The sequence below is a fragment of the Ursus americanus genome, chromosome 20 (genome assembly GCF_024610735.1).
Source record: "Ursus americanus isolate L20-20 chromosome 20, mUrsAme1.1.p, whole genome shotgun sequence".
NCBI classification, from domain to species: Eukaryota; Metazoa; Chordata; class Mammalia; order Carnivora; family Ursidae; genus Ursus; species Ursus americanus.
The window spans coordinates 16,403,070-16,423,242 of NC_142146.1; the positions used below are offsets into that span (position 1 = coordinate 16,403,070).

Sequence of the window (20,173 nt, forward strand, 5' to 3'; positions counted from 1 at the left end):
AACTTCAAACAAACAACCTAACCTTACACCTAAAGGAGCTAGAAAAAGAACAAGCAAAACCTAAAACCAGGAGGAAGGAAGGAAATAATGAAGATTAGAGCAGAATAAATGATAAAGACAAAAACAAAACAAAACAACCAAGAGAACAGATCAATAAAACCAGGAGCTGGTTCGTTGAAAATAAAAGAAGAAAGAAAGAAAAGAAAAATCAATTAAGCTGATAAACCTCCAGCCAGATTTATCAAGAAAAACAGAAAAAAGAACTCACGTAAATAAAATCACAAATGATAGAGGATAAATAACAATCAACACCACAGAAATAAAAACAATCCTAAGAGAACACTGTGAAAAACTATATGCCAACATACTGAACTACCTAGAATTAACAAATTTCCAAAAACATATAAACTACCAAAACTGAAACAGGAAGAAGTAAAAAAATTTGAACAGACCAATAATCAGCAAAGAAACTGAATCAGTAATAAAAAAAACTCCCAATTAAAAAAAAAAAAAAGCCCAGGACCAGATGGCTTCACAGGCGACACCTACCAAACATTTAAAGAGTTAATACCTCTTCTTTTCAAACTATTCCAAAAAATTGAAAAGAGAAGAAAACTTCCAAATTCATTCTAGGAGGCCAGCATCATCCTGATACCAAAACCAGACAAAGACTGCCCACTAAAAAAGAGACTACAGGCCAACATCCCTGATGAACACAGATACAAAACTCCTCAATAAAATACTAACAAACTGAATCCAACATATTAAAAAAAAAATCATTGACCATGATCAAGTGGGATTTACTCATAGGTTGCAAGGGAGGTTCTATGTTTGCAAATCAATCAACAGGGTACATCACATTGGTAAGAGAAAGGACAAGAACCATATGATCATTTCAAAAGATAAAGAAAAAGCTTCTGACAAAGTACAACATCATTCATGATAAAAATCCTCAACAAAGTAGGTTTAGATTGAACATACTTCAACACAACAATGGCCATCTATGAAAAAGCTAACATCATCCTCAATGGAAAAAAAAATTGAGAGCTTTTCCCCTAAGGTCCAGAACACGAGAAACACGTCCACTCTCACCACTTCTATTCAACACAGTACTGGAAGTCCTAACCACAACAATCAGACAACAAAAAGAAATAAAATCCGTAAGGAAGAAGTAAAACTTCCACAATTTGCAGATGACATGATACTACATAGAAAAAACTGGAGAACTCCACCAAAAAACTGCTAGCACTGATTGAAGCAGGATACAGAATAAACGTACGGAAATCTATTGCATTTCTATACACCAATAATGAAGCAGCAGAAAGAGAAATTAGAAAAACAATCCCATTTATAACTGCACCCAAAATAAAAGACCAAGGAATAATCCTAACAAAAAGAGGTGAAAGATCTGTACTGTGAAAACTATAAAACATTGATGAAAGAAATTGATGACATGAAGAAATGGAAAGGTATATACCATGCTTATGGATTGGAAGCACAAATATTATTAAGATGTCTATATTACCCAAAGCAATCTACACATTTAATGCAATCCCTATCAAAATACTAGCAGCATTTTATAGAGAACTAGAACAAAGAATTCTAAAATTTGTAAGGAACCACAAAAGACCCCGAGTGGCCAAAGCAATCTTGAAAAAGAAAAGTAAAGCCGAAGGTAACACAATTCTGGACTTTCAGTTATATCAAAGGTGGTAGTAATCAAAATAATATGGCATTGGCACAAAAACAGACATACAGACCAAATGAACAGAACAGAAAACCCAGAAATAAACCTACAACTCTATAGTCAATTAATCTTCGACAAAGCAAAAAAGAATATCCAATGGGAAGGACGGTCTTTTCAACAAATGGTGCTGGGAAAATTGGACAGCAACATGCAAAAGAACAAAACTGGATCACTTTCTTACACCATACACAAAAATAAATTCAAAATGGATGAAAGACCTAAATGTGAGACCTGAAACCATAAAACTCATAGATGAGAACCCAGGCAGTAACCTCTTTGACATTCACCATTGCAACTGCTTTCTAGATATATCTCCTGAAGCAAGGGAAACAAAAGCAAACATAAATTGGGACTACATCAAAATAAAAACCTTCTGCACATTGACGGAAACAATTAACAAAAGTAAAAGGCAAACTACAGAATGGGAGAAGATATCTACAAATGACATATCCAATAAAGGGTCAGTATCCAAAATACATAGAGAACTTATAAAACTTAACACTCAAAAAACAAATAATCCAATTCAGAAATGGACCAAAGACATTTACAGACATTTCTCCAAAGAAGACATCGAGATGGCCAACAGACAAAAAGATACTCATCATCCCTTACCATCAGGGAAATTCAAATCAAAACTACAATGAGATACCACCTCACACCTGTCAGAACAGCTAAAATCAAAAACATGAGAAAACAACAGGTGTTGCTGAGGAGGTAGAGAAAAAGGAACACTTATGTACTGTCAATAGGAATGTAAACTGGTACAGCCGCTGTGGAAAACCTCGAAAAGTTAAAAATAACACTACTTCATGATCCAGCAATTACACTACTGGGTATTTACCCAAAGAATACAAAAATAATTCAAAGAGATACGTGCACCCCTATATTTATTGCAGCATTATTTACAATAGTCAAACTACAGAAGCAGCCCAAGTGTCCATGGACTGATGAATTGATAAAGAAGATGGAATATATACATTTAATGGAATATCATTCAGTCATTAAAAAAATGAAAAATTGTCATTTGCAACAACATGGATGGAGCTGGAGAATATTACACTAAGTGAAATCAGTCTATCAGAGAAAGATAAATACTGTATGATCTCACTCATATGTGGAATTTAAAAAACAAAACAAATGGGCAAAGGGTAAATAGACAAACCAAGAAACAGACTCTTAACTACAGAGAACAAACTGATGGTTACCAGAGGGGAGGTGAATGCAGGGATAGGTTAAATAGGTGATGGAGATTCAGAAGTGCCCTTGTATGATGAGCACTGGGTGATATATGGACTGTACTCAGCTGTACTGTACACCTAAAATGAATGCAACAATGTATGTTAATTGGAATTAAAATTTAAAAAAAGAAAATACTCATAAACCCCTTTCATGACATTGTGCTGATCTGTATCTCTAGCTAGCAGTGTAAATACCAGCTTCTCCAAAGCCTCATCAATGTTATACATTATACATGTTTTCTTACCCACAAATACTTTATCGTGGACGTGATTAGAATTCTATACTTGTTTACTTTTTCCTTATTAGAGAACAGTTACATACAAGGAAATAAATCTTGAGTATAGCACTCCATGAAACAAAGTATACACACCTCTGCATCACAAACCAACAAAACACAGAACATTAAAAATCACTCCAGTAAGTTTCTTTAAGTGGAAAGTTTCTTTCCAATTAGTCCCGCTCCCACACTAATGGTGCAACCACCATTTGGATTAGTTTAGCCTATTTTAGAACATAGATTTTTAAAGTATGTACTTTTATATTTCTTTTATATTTTTGAGATTCATCTGTGCTGTAATGTATAACAGTAGTTATTTAACTTTATTGCTGAAGAGTATTCCGTTGTACGAGTACACCACAATTAGGTTATCCCTTTTCCTTTTGAGAAATACTTGGGTTATTTTCCATTTTTGGCTCTTATAAAAAATCAACCGTAAGTATTATTAAACAGAAATGAAACTTATGTTGAAATTATTTGTTTCTCCTGGGTAGAGCTGCTGGGTCATTGTGGGCAGGTATGTGGTTAGTGAATATTTTCAGTGTTTTAACTATAGCTATTATGCTAAGTATGCAATTCCAATCATATGAAGGTTGTCCTTAATGTTCCACAGATCACTGAGATTCTGTTCATCTTTTTAATCACTTTTTCCTTCTGTTCCTTAGAATGGATATTTCAACTGATCTATCTTTAGATTCATAACTCCTGCCATTTCCATTCTGAAGTTCTCATATCAGATCCTGTATTTTTTAGTTCTAGAATTTTGATCTGGGTCTTTATTATTTTGAACTCTGTTAAGATTTACAGTCTTTTTATTCACTGCAAGTATATTTTCCTTTACATTCTTAACCAATTACAACAGCTGATTTAACATTCTTCTCTAATTCCAACCTCTTACTTATCTTGAAATTAGTCTCTGTTGATTTCTTCTGAAAATGGATGTTTTCCTGTTTCTGTGCACATGGAAAAATCTGGCATTCTATCATGTGATCAGGATCATGTAACATGTTTGGATTCTTCGGCTTTTCTGAAGAATTTTTTTTTTTTCCTTTTCACTTAAGTAGTCACTTTTATTTGCTGGTCTCAAACTCTGGGACCCTATCTCCCTTACAATGTATAGTGGGTAGCAGCTCAAAGTTTGGAGACTGAGTGGCTTAACTGAGTGGCTTGGAATTTGCTCCAGATGTAGTTTAGGACTGGGCCAGAGACACAGACAGAGTTTATACACAATATGAGGCTCACCTTCTCTAGCTCTCAACTTGTTGGGATTTATGCTCTTTCCCTCCTCTTACACCATCATACACAAATACAAAGTTTTCTACATAGTTACACTAAACCCTGTTTTTGGTCCTTCGGACCAGTAAGACTAAAGGGTTTTTTGTCTGTTTGTTTGCTGGTGTGGTCAGAGTTGCAGCCACCTTACAAGACGGAGACTCACCCAGTACTATTCCCTTCCTTCAGTGTGACTCCCCTCTGATTTCCAACTGCTTTTGTCTACACTCAACTGCCTTCATGTTGTTATTTTTGTATTTTGTTCATAGTTTATAGTTGTTTTCTGCAGAGAGACATGTACAATAAGAGCTATCAGGCCACGCCAGAAGCTGAACTTCTCCATTATAAACTTTGAAGTCATATCAAGTTTGCAGGTTACATATATACTGTAGGTATGGTTTGCAAGTCATCCACTGAAAGTGAGGGCAAGTATTGTTCATGTTTAATAATACGTGATTTGTCAAAAAGAAACTTTGCGTCCTTTGCTCCTTTTTTAAGTTGGATATTCACCGATTGCTTACTGGGAAGTCTTTATAAATTAAGAATAGCAAACCTTTGTCACATATGTTACAAACATATTTTCCTTATTTGTGATCTTTCTATTATGTTTGTAGTATATGACATACAAAAAGTTTTATTTTTTAAATTTACAGTTTTATATTATGAAATATAACATTTGATTCTTTAAAAAAATACATGTTCAGGGGCGCCTGGGTGGCACAGCGGTTAAGCGTCTGCCTTCGGCTCAGGGCATGATCCTGGCGTTCTGGGATCGAGCCCCACATCAGGCTCCTCTGCTATGAGCCTGCTTCTTCCTCTCCCACTCCCCCTGCTTGTGCTCCCTCTCTCGCTGGCTGTCTCTCTCTCTGTCAAATGAATAAATAAAATCTTTAAAAAAAAATACATGTTCATCATGGGAAATTTTTAAAAATCTATTCTATGAAAATAAAAATCACCTATCATCCTTCTTCCTCCAATACCCTTTTAAAGCTGTTTTTTTTAAAAATCAGGTATACATCCAGTCATCTGGAAGTCTGTTTAACATTAACTGCTGTAATCGAAGTCATATACAGTGTACGACCCAGCAATCCCATTTCTATGCTATAAATTTAAGCACATTCATATAATGGCGCTATATAGCAATGAAACTGAAGGAAATCTCACCACATGCAAAAACATGGGTGAATCTAACAAATACAGTGCTGAGTAAAAGAAGCCAGGCACAAAAGATCACATACCGTATGGTTCCATTTAAATTAAAACACAGGCGAAGTAATCTATGCAGTTCTCAGACAAAATGGTAGTTACTGTGGCAGAGCAGGAAAAGGACAGTGATTGGGAGAAGACTGAAAGAAAGAAGGGTGGCTTCTGGTAATTTCTATTTCTTGACTTCAACAGTGGTTACACATATGTTTACTCCGTCATAATTCATCAAGCTATACATTTATAACTTGTGCATGTAGGATATAAAAAAGTTTAAAGTAATGTGAATATGAAAAAGCTACACAGAGAAAAAGAACCTATGATCCACCTTCTTCTCATGTTTCAGATACTTATTAAATTTTGGATATATTTACTTTTCTCAATATATATTTGTAATGGTGTTAGAACTATACCATGTATCTGCCCTTTTACTTAGTGAATGAACATGTTCACATTTGTTAATGATCCTTCACAGTTGATCAACTATTACTTACCAAATATTTCATTGAGTGATATTTTTCATTAAGAAGATATGGGGTAACGAAAATCAAAAAGAATTTCAATTCTAGTAAAAAATAAACATCAAAGAAGTAGATATTATTACCTACTAATTATAAAAATAAAGAAAACATCCAAGTTCAATGCATAAATCAAATTATTATGCTATATGTGTATGATTGCATTTTTAACAAGTAAACGGTCTGTAATTTGTGTAGGCAGGGCTATGGCTCCAAAGAGTGCCATAAAAAATATCAGAAATGTTCCCAGAAAATGAAGTAAAAATTCAAAATTGCTTAAGCTACAGGAAGAAAATAACTTTTCCATCTTGGTGAAGTCTGGGATAAATGATCATAGCACACACCATTCAGCAACAGAAAAGTAGTAACTAAAAATAAACTAGCACACAGGCAAGAAAAAACAAATACTAGGCAAAGCATATCATCACTTACCAAATCTACCATCCATGGCAGACACAGCTAACTGATCTAATGACACTGTTTTTGATTGGCCCCCTTGGTAGAATGCTAGGCAGCTACTTCCAACTGATTAAAGTCGGCATAAAATATATTTGCTATCTCTGACATGGTTCAATGGTATGTTAACAGAAGAGCACTAAGCTAGGAATTAAGATACCCGGATTCTAATATCAACTGGGATATCTTCACCAGTCACACGATACCGAATAGGTAATTTAATCTCTTTATTGTGGTATGAGACCATATCCTCACATTCCCCTCTGTACTTGGCACCATTATTTTCCCTGTGAGTACTGGGTATAGTTTGTTAAATTACCAAATCAGCGTAGTTATGATTTGCTCTGGAAGGGAAACGGTCTATGTGGAATCTTAAAGAAAACCAAGAAATAAAAATGTCAGTTTTTGATACCAGAACTACTGCAGTTGCATAAATATCCTATTCCCTGATTCCCTTTAAAATAATTTTTACTACTGTTTAATATGGTGGTTTCAAACTTTGATGTCTACTAGACACCTCAGAGTTAACACGTCCAAAACTAAACTCTTAATCCATCAATCACCAAAAACGACACTGAGATAATAATACTTCTCCACATACCTTCTTCCTCACCTCTGGTCACTACAGTCCCATTCTTTTACTTGTTTAGGAGAATAGGAAGTTCTCTCTTTCCTGTTGCCTTTACCTTCAGAACGTGCTCATCCTCATCATCTCCGTTGCTGTCACCCTTTTAATCCACCATCACGTCCTTAAACTGGTGTCCCTGACTCTCCCCTTGCCCCTAATGCATTTACACTAAGCGCAACAGTAGGGTGATGCTACTGAACAGTACGCCAGACCCGGTCTCTTTCCACTGCTCTAAGCCATCAGTGTCTTTCCATTTCTCTCCTTAGTACCTACAAGTCCTCAGTACCTGTAAGACCCAAAATGATTCTGCCCCCAATCACTCTGCTGCACCCTTCACTGTTCACTCTTCTCACTCATTCTACCTTGCCACGGTGACCTTTTTGGTGTTCCTCAAACAGGCCAGCTTCGTCTAGCGCTTCAAGGCCTGCAAATACTGTTTACATCACTCTTCCCAGAGACAGCTGCACATCTCATGCCTTCATTCACGAATTTTGTCCAAATGTCACTTTCTCAGGGAAAACTACATTGACCACCTATTAGAAACTGCAGCCCTGGGGCACCTGGGTGGCTCAGTCAGTTAAGGGTCCAACTCTTGGCTTTGGCTCAGGTCATGATCTCAGGGTCATGGGATTGAGTCCCACAGTGAGCTCTGTGCTCAGTACAGAGTCTGCCGGAGAGTCTCTCCCTCTGCCCCTCACCCTGCATGCACTCTTTCTCTATCTCTCTCTCTCCAATTAAATAAAATCTTAGAGAAAGGAAGGGAGAGAAGGAGGAAGGGAAGGAGGGAGGGAGGGAGGGAGGGAGAAAGGAGGAAGGAAGGAGGGAAAGAGCTGCAGTGCCATCTTAGCACTCCCCATGGCCCTCCCTCAACATTTTCTCCAATCACTTAAATTTACTTATAATAGCCTACAATATTTATCTCCCTCCTCCATTGAAATGAAAGGTCCATAATGGTAAGAATTTTTGTTTCATTCACTGTTCATGTAACAGTGGCTAGGAAATACTCAGTAAACATTTCTGAATGACTATGTTCCATATAACCCTAAAGTTTCATTCAAGTGCTTAAGGGAACCTGAAAATTCTGTTTTTCCTTTTAAAAATATGTCTTCAGGGCGCCTGAGTGGCTCAGTCGTTAAGCATCTGCCTTTGGCTCAGGGTCTGATCCCAGGGTCCTGGAATCAAGCCCCATGTCGGGCTCCTCCGCTGGGATCCTGCTTCTTCCTCTCCCACTCCCCCTGCTTGTGCTCCCTCTCTCACTGGCTGTGTCTCTCTGTCAAATAAATAAGTAAAATCTTAAAAAAAAAATGTCTTCAGGGGCACCTGGGTGGCTCAGTTGGTTAAGCGTCTGCCTTCAGCTCAGGTCATGATCCCAGGGTTCTAGGATCAAGCCCCACCTCGGGCTCTCTGCTCAGCAGGGAGTCTGCTTCTCCCTCTTCAGCTCCCCCTGCTTATGCTATCTCTCTCTGTCAGATAAATAAATAAAATCATATGTGTGTGTGTGTGTGTGTGTGTGTGTGTGTGTGTGTGTGTGTATATATATGGAATTATTTTTGAAATGGTTCTAAATCTAAATGCACTCCAGAGTTTTGTACAAACCAGATTTCCCCCTTTTTTCATCTTTTCAACAGACAAGATTCCTCTAAGAATGTATTTCAGTCAAAATACAATTATTTGTATTTGCACAAAGTTAACCAGTCATCTGCTTTGATTATCTGGAAAGAATGTCAATTACAACTCAAGGATCATCAGTTAGCTTAAGTGAAACGTGATTTTGTACATAGATCTTATAAATAAGGGATGGTACCGTTTAAAGACCATTATTTAATTTTGGATTAATTTCTCTTAAAAGAATTTAAAACTATTATAGCAAAATCATTGGAAGGAGAGGCCTAAGAAAAGAATATAATAAAAACTTGTTAATGAAGTAATCAGAGAACAGTCAGCTCATATTTTATATTAATAATATTTGTTCATCTTAACAATATTCCTAAGTTTCAAAGTCACGTAATTCTTTGCTTTTGTGTTCAAATGTAGACTTTTCACGTTTACATCTTCAAAAATAAGCTGCATAAATTATTGTTTGAGATATTAAATTCATCTGCCCTGACAAAACTCTCTGTTAATTTAGTCATTTAAAGATTAAGCATTTAAAGATTTAACTTAACTTCTAAAACTAAAAAAGCCTTCACCTCTCTCTGTGAGACGAATACTAGCCAATTTATTCAAGACTACTTATGTACAAATATAATTACAAAATTGCCCCATTATTCAGACATAAGACAATCATAATAAGCCATTAAGTCCTACAATACAGGTATGAATTAACAAACATAACTGAGGGCCACTATATCAATAAGTAATGACCACCATATACTTTGCTCAGTTGTTTTAAAAATAATTCAGCTGTATTTGTCAGATATAGATCTATTACTCATAATGTCATGACATCAGGCCTGATAGGCATACACAAGTACTTATTAGCAATTAACTTGTATTATGTCCATGTGCAGAAAGGGGGGAACGTGGCAGGCCTGATGCTGCTATCTTTAGAAAATCCTGTTTGCAAGGTTGGCCTGTAGCTGGCGTCTGACAACTTGGATTTTGGGAGTGTTCCCACCATTCCCTAATTGCTAAGAGTGGCTCACTGTGTCTAAACTGTTTGTGCAAACCATATGGTTTATGCTGAACACCTGCTTTCCTTCTGGGAGTCTGAAATTTTGGTAATGCTAACCAAAGGATGCCCATGTGACCAACTCCTAATAAAAACTCTGCGGAGTAAGTCTCTAATGAGTTTCCCTAGTACACAACATTTCACACGTGCTGTCACAATTCAACACTGGAGGAATTAAGCACATCCTGAGTGACTCTACTGGGAGAGGGCTCTTGGAAGCTTGCGCCTGGTTTCCTCCGAACTTCATCTCATGTGCCTTTTCCCTTTGGCTGTAATAAATTTTAGCCATGAGTATGAAGACATGATGAGTCCAGTGCAGGAGGAAAGAAGAGGAACTGCGCCTTCTACCTCTTTATATTTCTTAGAGTACATAACATACTCTTATACATAACAGATATGCATCATATTTGGTGATTTTACATATTTGACCGTCCTAATATATCCAAATTAGCTATCTCCACTTCAGTGTTAGTTAATTGGTGAACAGTTAAATGGCAAAAATATATGTGGTGATAATAGCACCGTTTGAACAACAAAGGAAAAGTTTTTGGCAGGTTCAAGTAACACAGTTGGATAAAAGACTGATTTCCTTGACCATCTGCAGTCTGCGGTGCTCCAATTTGTCTTAATAAAGTTTTGATAGTTTTCTGCCTGTAAACATCCCAAAGAATATCCAAAGCATTCTTATTTTTTTGCTGTCAGTTCATATTATCTTTGGAATTTATAAAATGCAACATAATTAATTGCATGTGACTGACAGAAGAAGACAGGCATTTTATGTTAACTACAGCTCGGCGAGGTCTCAAAGAAATGAACAAGCCATGCCTCCCTATGCTTTTGTAGAATTCCTTTAGAACTAACCCCACCTATTGGGCAAAAGAGCAAAAAGACTGCAGTAGAAGACACTGATACAAAAGAAATATTAAAATAAGGTAAAAGAAAGCCCAAAGGATGAAAAGAGTTAGTGAGCAGTAGATACATCTAGGTTAAAGAGAGCTCCAGGCCATCTCCGATGACAGAGTACTTCTTTGGTCTTGATGTGTCATAGCAACAAGAAAAACAGAAGTTACTATTTTTAAAGCTAACTTCATTATTCAATATGGAAGCTTTATATCAAATGCCAACTATGCAATTCAAAAAAAGCAGCAAAATATAATGAATTTTTACAAAACAACAATTCAGTGACTCTTCTTCTCATGGACTATTTCCAGAAGAAAAACTGTAACACGAGAATGTATACTTTACTTATATGCATATTATATATAGTGTATATATGACAAATTATATATAGCATACAATATATATGACACAATATTACTAACATAGAAAATATAAATTAAATTAGCAAAGAGTCAAACACATGGAAAAAGTCACAGAAAAAGTAACCTCCAGAGTTCATCAAACCATCTTCCTAAAACACCACAAGTTGGTAACTCCCAGAAAAAAGAAAAGCAATGATTCCACCATCACACTTGATGGAAGACAATTTCTGCTTTGGCTTTTGGGAAATGGGAGACCTGGAGAAAGACATGACATTCTAGAATTTTCCTTCAGTTTCATTCCCAACATAGTCAATGTTTATTGTGTTAACATCTAAAAATACACTTTGGTAATTTTAGTGGCTCTATTCACTGCCAATATCACTGGAAAAAGAAGACTACTATAAAGTTTAGTTTTCTATCTAAATCAGTTGATCACTTGCTTTTCTGTTATATATACTCTACCAACAGTTAATAATCTTATCTAAGTATATATAATAACAAGATCAGCATTCTCAATTCTGTATCTAAACTCTAAGTCAAGTCACCTTTACTCATCAAATCAAAGTTAAATTCCAAAGAAAAAGTGATGAGTACTATTTTTCTACTAAAAAAAAAAACCCACAAAAAGCATATTTTAGATTGTCAAGTTGACACCAGTTTGATACGAACACTGCTTACTTGTTACCCAGAAGCTGAGATTTTCTTGTTTCTGGTTATAGTTTTCATTATTTGAAATCACAGTTACTGTGACTTTATAAAAATTCACTGCCGAATAAGAATTATGAATTGTAAATAAAAATTAAATTTTAGAAGCACTAAGGCATACGACAATGAAACATTCTAAATGTTATCAACTACTTAAGACAAATTTTAATTGTGTTTAAACATAAGACGAAATGTGCAACTCAGACTAAATCAGTGTATAGTAAAAACCAAGAGTGTATATATAGATAATGAAGGTATCGTGGAAACTGGTTGAAAATTATAATGAAGAGAGAACTAGTAAGAATATAGCAACCTGGCTGAAACTGATATTCATTAGGGTACTCTTCACATCAATAGGGAGCATTTGGACTCTGTGGTCTTTATCAGTGTCCCAGCTGGTAATGGTTGAAGGTTAATGCCTTACCCCATTCTGTTCAATTTTCTATCCTAATTAGCCCTCCAAATCTATAGCTGTGAGCACCAAGTGTCTGTGCTCAAAAGAAACTAATTAATGCTAGCAAATTAGATCAAGTCCAAAGATCCAACAGCCAAACTCTTAGTTAAATGCTCCTTGTTAATAGGAAGTGTAGCTGTCAATAACTGCTGTTGGTGACTATAATGAGGCATCTTTCTTTCATTGAAAGTGATTTCATTTCTCTTTGTCCCTGGAAAAGCTGTTCCATTCCCTTCACAAACCTAAGTTGCTGGCAGTCTGACCCAGTTCTTATGATCAGCTGGGTTGAAATGACATGCAAAAATTCAAACAGAAAAGCTTTCCTATATAATCAGGTTTAAGGCATTTAGCAGAAAGTCAGATCACTTATTAAAATTCCTATATCTTTATCCAAGAACTATACAATGAGCACACATAATGCTTTTATATAAAATCCTACAATTATTTAATAAAGCAAAGGCTATAAATAGTAAATAAACTAGAAGGGAAGTGTCCTGATTCTAAATTATATCTTATTCACTTCAAATGTAGCTTTTCTGCTGCTTAATACCAATGTATGCTCTTTACTAAATCACATGGTTAAGTAAGAAGAATACTAAAGAGTATTGTTTTATAAAACAATCAATTTTAGATTCTATAACACTGTTTTAGACCATATGGCCTTAAAAAAAATCAATATTAGATTATCTATAAAAGATTCAAATATTCAAAAATCAATTGTTATAACATGTTCTAATAGGGACAAATGCATTGAAATAATGCAAGCAGATCTCAAATTTTAAGATGCTTTCAGTCTTCAGAAGATTTTGAGTATATTAAAAAAAAAAACAAACCAAGTCAACATCCTAAACCACTTTGGATAAAGAAGCAAAAAATAAACATTTTTTTTTTCTGTACCACTCATTAGATAGGTGTGCAACAAAAACTTATAAATACTTTAAAGTTATACTCTATTTCTTTCACTTAAAAAAACCAAAAACAGTTTCACTGTCTAGGTTACAAGCAAAGGCAGTTCTGAAACCCAAACCCAATTATTCTGCACTTCCATCTGAATCGTGTGAGTAAAAACTCAATCTATAATTGAGTTAGCTAGCTTTTTTCATTCTAGATAGCAGAATATTGTGTTAAAAACAGCATAAATACAGCTATTTATAACTTTGAACTAATATATCAGTAATAAGTAAATTTTCCTGATAGTGAAAATTGAGCCCTATAATTTCATCACACACATTGTTAGTTTCCATCCTCCTTCACCTGAGTCAGGACATTTTTTTTTTTTTTTTTAAAGTTCTGAGGCAAGTGGAAAATTATCTCTTGAGACTATCAACATGACACCTGCCAATTCCAGGGTTCCACCGAACCCTGTCTGCAGGTGGCAATGGGTTAGTTTCTTCTGATACCCAGGGGTGTGGGTGGAAGGAAGGTGCTCTGATTAAACAACTTATTCACAGTGAAAGCAAAAGTAGTATCATAGGATAATACTAAGTAATTATTGATAACATTATTTATGGATGGATTTACCTTAAATCTTACGAATGGATCTGAAACTGGAGTAAGTCATAATAAGTCATCTAAGAAACAGGAATGACCATCACACAATGTCCATTCTGAAGGATTATTCTTCTTTTACTGCTTCAATCCATGGATTCCAAAGGTCATTCTCGAAGGAGAATAGCATCAGAGGGACAGAAATGTTCCCAGCATCCAAACATTACGGACACGGTCCTGAAACTACAGTTGACACAGCCTGGCTCCCCTGTAGAGAAACTTGCTGATGGGAATTACAGCCCATCGTCCTCACAAAGAATCACTGAGGTCCCTTAAGGAAGACGACTACAGGGAAAGGGGAAGAAGGGGAGCCAGGAAAATAGTCTGTATCAGCAAAAATTTTACTACTACTTCTTTTAGATGGCCATTTCAGGAGGTAGATTTGTTTAGAAAGACATTTCTACGGTAATATTGTCCTCTGCTTTTCTAATGACTCTCCATATATGGCCTCATTTTTCACCTTCCACTGCTTAGTTTACATGTTTTCACTAAATATTGACACCAGCATACCTGGTGATTACAGAATACAGGATTATCTCACGTTAAGAAACATTTTCTAAAGAAAATATGCATATGTGGGTGCCTAAAGCATGCATTTACATAAATATCTTCCATTTAGAACTATAAAATATAGAAAAGTAAAAAATAAAAAAAAAATTAAAAGACTAACTGTAAGTACTACTGAGATTCCATTAACAATTCAGTAATAGACAGTGGCACCAAAGAAACTCGTCTTAGAATATATAAGAATAAGGTGATGAAGAAAAAACAGGTACATGTTACATTTGAGGCTTCTTCTTTCCCTATCAAAATCACCAGAATAATCTGTTTCTCTAAAATACTCATAACCAAGTTTTCCTCTATATATGTAACTGTACATCTGGGAAAAAATGTTTTTTACTAGTAATTTGGGAGAATATTTTTAAATTGTAAATGAATTGAACACCGTCTGGAAGTTCTGAAAGCTGAAATACTGGTATCTCCATGAAAGGGTGAGAAGCAATTCATACATATTAATTCATTGACTACTTGACTCTGAGGCTAAGGATTAAATTCAGATCATATTATAAAAAATGTATTTGTTCTTTATATGAATATTTGAATCTTACCTTGAACTTGTTCAGAACATCTCTCTCGGGCTTTTTCTCTCATTATTTTAGGGATCAAAACATCCTTTTCAACATGTCTGAGATGCTGCTCTGAAAAAAAAAATAAATACAGAGATCTTTCTTTAATATAGTGAAGTCTCACGTAAATCACCAGTTTAGGGAAAAAATAAGCACTCTGGTTTACTCAAAATGAAAGCCTATACAAATATACTAAAAACTGACTCTTACAACCTCATAAAATTGAGATTATTTTAGTAAGTAAAAATCATTCTAAGTATTTTTTATATACAACAGAAAAAAATGTGGGACACAAGCAAAATGTTTCTAAAAATTTTTACAAACTGTATTGCAACACTTTCATTTGATAACATAGTCCATGCAGTCTTGCCAAAATTAAAGTCATAAACTAAAACATTATAATTTTCCTCCTTAATATAATCCACAAAAAGGATTTTTATCAATACTGAGATTCAAGGATAGATGAACAGATCCAAGATTAAGAGACACATGAATAGTTTCTCAACTTAGTAATAAGAGTAGCCTAAGAAAGCAAGAACTGGCAGAAGAAAAAGAAGTACAGGTGCATATAAAAACAGAGCACGTGAGACTTCTGTGCATTTTAAACAAAACAACCACAATTAGATTAAATGGTAGACAGAGCACCTACTCCAGAGTCCTACCAGCTCCTTAAATTCGCCGAGTCCTGAAAACCAAATGGGGTAGATGTCCTCATAGAAACCAAAATAATCGGGACTCTCTTTGAAAGACAAAAGACAGATGAGATCAGATTAAAGGAGGTAATCATATACTCAAGAGTTTTTCCCCAGGAAAAAACTGATGCCAAAGTGGGGGCTGCTCCACGCACTGAAGCGGCAAAAATGGGAAGAGACTTCCCTGAAGGAAACCAAAGCATTATTGGTTGAAATCCCTCAGTAGGAGCAAGTGGGTCATCTCTTCTGCTGCCTTTAGACCAAGGGTAAAAGAAGTAAATACATGTATTATCCCCAAAGGATCAGGAAGTTTCCCAGTATCTGGTGACACCTAGGAAGGCCAGGAACCCCTAAACATTTCCAGGTACTATGTGATTCCCAACCACCTCTGGATACAGGCAGCTATGAACTGAGAGTATTTGCAGAGAGTGTAAAAGGGCATCTCAAAAAGAAAACAAAATCAACAACAAAACAGCCAAGAATCACCTAAATTTGACAGACAATACAGTGAAAGGGGGAAACCAACTGTAATTAATCAAGAAATATCCAAATCTTGGAGAGTTAAAAGAGTAAAAAAAAAAAAAAAGATTTTTAAAGTATAATAAACATACTGAGGTAAATAAAAAGACATGAGTCCTCAGACAGAAATGGATTATAGATCACCTACGTGCGCTCGGAAGAAATATGTGAAAGTCAAAAATCCTAAAAGCTTCAAAAGGGAGAAAACATTACCCACACAGAGGAATGAGAATCAGATTTACATCATGTTTCACTGGCAAGACCTGGATACATGAAGACAATGGACAAGAATGAATTACTTGATATCCAAGGATTAAGATATCAAAGCCAATTAAGAGTGTAGTTAAAGCTATTTTCAGATATGTAGGGACTGAAACCTCTTGCAAATCCTACTGAAATAAAGTGACCCCTATTGTGCAACAAGCCATCAATCAAACTTAGTGGTGTAAAACAAGCATTTTGTTATGGATAGAGATCCAACAGGCTAGAACTTCAGAGAGGTAAAGCAGAATTGACCCTGCTCTGTCTCACAGATCTGGGGCCTCCTCTAGGAAGAGACAAATGACTGGCATTGACTTCAGCAGTTGCAAAAGCTGAGGCTGGGGATCTACTTCAAAGATCACTTCTTTCTTCACTTGCGTATTTGCCTGCTGGGCTGGAATGGCTGATGAATGGGCTCAGTGAGGACTGTAAACTAGAGCACCCGTACATGGCTTCTCCATGTGGCTTGGCTTCTCCCAGTGCAGCAGCTCATGAGAGGGAGCAATCTAAGAAGGAATGTCTAGAGAGCAAGCATTCCAAGAAAACCAAGTGAAAGCAGTCTGGCCTTTCCTAACCCTGTCATAAAAGCCATAAAGCATCACTCTTACCATGCTACACTGATCAAGTCACTAAGGACAAGATAAAGTCAAGTGCAGGGGAATTAAGTCTTCATTCTTTCTTGCAAGGCCACATCACAGAAGAGCATAAGGGCTGGAAAATAATGTTGTGACCTTTTTGTAAAACAAACCCACCATAAGAAGTAATAAAGAATACACTCTGATAAAATAAAAATGAATCCATGATGTACAAATGTGAAATATACAAAACATATTAGAAAAACATATTTAAGTTTACATATTAAAATTGTAAATTACTTGAACCATATCATCAACTACTTTGACTTACAGAATATTTCCCTTAATTACAGTTGAATATTAACCAAGATAAACCAGAGTCTGGACGATGAAGAAAATCTCAGTAAATTTAAAAGAATTCAAATCATACAAAGTATGTTCCCTGACACCAGTGTAATTAAGTTAGAAATCAGTAACAGAAAGATGTCTTGATAATCTCCAAATATTTGGAAACTAAATAACACACTTTTAAATAACCCACGGGTCTAAGAAGAAATCAAAAGGAAAATAAGGTATTTTGAAATAAATGAAAATGAAAATAAAACATATCATAATTTGTGTGATATAGTTAAAACAGTACTGAGAGGAAAATCTGTAGCACTAAAAGCCCAAAATTGAGAAAGAAGGATGGTCTTAAATCAATGACGTAAGTTTCCATCCTGAGAAACCAGAAAAAGAATAAATTAAACACAAAGGAAAATAAATAATAAAGATCAAAGTCAAAATCAACAAACTAGAAAATAAACAAAATAACAGAAAAAGCAATGAAACCAAAGCTGTTTCTTTGTAAAGAGTATTAAAATTGATAAATCACTAGCCAGGAAGAAAGAAATATTGCAAACATTAGAAATGACACACATTTTTAAGTGATAATAGTGTTTTCAAATAATTTTTAAATGTAGGCCAATAAAACTGACAGCACAAACAACCAAAGCCAACTCAAGAAGACACAGATAGATAACCACTAGAGCCCTGTATCTATTAAAGAAATTAAATCTGTAGTTAAAAGCTTTCTCCCAAAAAATAATTCCAGACATAGCCTCATGTGAACTGGACCAAACATTTAAAAAGAAATAACATCAATTTCATACAAACGCTTACAGAAAATTGAAGCCAGCCAGCATTACCCTGATACCAAAACCAGACATTACAAGAAAACTACAATCCAATATCTCATCATCAACACAGATGCAAAACTCTTAATGAAAGATTAGCAAATTAAGTCCAATAATATAAAAAAGGATAATACATCATGACTAAGTGAGGTCTATCCCAGGATTGCAAGATGTACTTAACATTCAAAAACTGATAAATGTAATTCATCAGATTAAAAAGCTAAAAAAGGAAAAACACATGGTTATCACAACAGACACAGAAAATACATCCGACAAAAATCCAACATCCATTCCTAATAAAATCTCCCAGTAAAGTAGGAACAGAAGCAAACTTCCTCAACACTATAAACATCAGCTACAGAAAAAAACCCACTAACATATTTATTAGTGAAACACCAAATGTTTTCCCTCAAAGAGAGGGAACAAGGTAAAGAAGTCTGCTTTTGCCACTTCTATTTAACATTATACTTGATGTTCTAGACAGTGTAATAAAGTGAGAAAAAAAAAGCTTCTGGATTGACAAGGAAGAAATAAAACTGTAGTTATACAAAGGTAATATGATCATCTGTCTAGAAAACCCAACAGAACCTACAAAAAAGCTACTAGAACTAATAAGTGAGTTCAGCAAGGTTTCCAGATATAAGATTAATATACAAAAATCAAATGGGGATGACATCAGTTAAAAAAAAAAAAAAAAAGCTTAAAAAAAAAAAATCAGTGAAGGTGGGGCGCCTGGGTGGCTCAGTCGTTAAGCATGTGCCTTCAGCTCAGGACGTGATCCCAGGGTCCTGGGATCAAGCCCCGCATCGGGCTTCCTGCTCTGCTGGGAGCCGCCTCCTTCCTCTCCCACTCCCCCTGCTTGTGTTCCCTCTCTCACTGGCTGTCTCTCTATCAAATAAATAAAATCTTTAAAAAAAAAAAAATCAATGAAGGCTGAGGGAACTGGACCAAAAAGAGAAAAAGAAAAAAAAAAAAAAAAGAAATCTATCACTTATTTTACCAGAGTCTCAGAAAAAAAGGAAAAAGAATGCAGAGACAAAAAAATATCTGAAGAAATAATGGCCGAAACCTTTCCAAATGAGGCAAAAGTCATAAACTTATTAATTTAAGAAAAGCAGTTAAAAATGCAAAGAAACACACACCTAATTACACATAATCAAACTTCTGAAAATGAAAGGCAAAGAAAAATCTTCAAAGCATCAGAGAGAAATACAGGAGAACAAAAATTCAAAAGACAAAGGATTTCTCATAAGAAACCACAGATGCCAGAAGAAAGTGCATCATATTTTCAAGTACTAAAGAAAAGAACTGTCAATCAAGAATTCTATATCCATCAAACATTCTTTGGGATTGAAGATGAAATAAAGACAATTCAGATGAAGGGAAGCTAAGGTAATTTCTTGCCAGCAGACCTATTTTCGAAGAATGGCTAGAGGAAGTTATTCAAACAGGAAGGATATGGTAACAAGAGGAAACTCAGAACAACAGGAATGAAGAAAGGGCAACAGAAAGGTAAATAAACCATTCTTGAGTTTTAAATATTATTTTTGACAGAAGCAAAAATCATAGCATTTTCAGTTTATATATAGAGGTAATATTAAGGATGACTATCCCATAAAGGGGACACAGTAAAGCAACTTTGGGGATAGCAAGACTATCTATATTCCACTTAAATAAAATGTTCATGCTGGGAGACTGTAATCAAACTACGTACATACAGTGTAATCTTTATACAGATTACCACTAAATTTTTTTTTAAAAACACTAGATAAACCAAATGGAGTATCAACAAATTGAAAGTATTTTCTCTGACCATAATGGAATCAACTAGATACCAAGAACAA

At 35.2% G+C, this 20,173-nt stretch overlaps 1 protein-coding gene across 2 annotated transcripts in view; it reads right to left on the minus strand.

The window, feature by feature from the left end:
- CMC1 (C-X9-C motif containing 1) overlaps positions 1-20,173 on the minus strand; it is an 81,794-nt gene that overhangs the window by 41,780 nt on the left and 19,841 nt on the right. Inside the window, exon 2 of one of the 2 annotated variants that reach the window (XM_045774485.2) lies at positions 15,090-15,179. In XM_045774485.2, coding sequence (XP_045630441.1) covers positions 15,090-15,179 — 90 coding nt within the window. The remainder of the gene's footprint in view (positions 1-15,089; positions 15,180-20,173) is intronic. The other variant, XM_087870147.1, reaches the window with a different exon arrangement.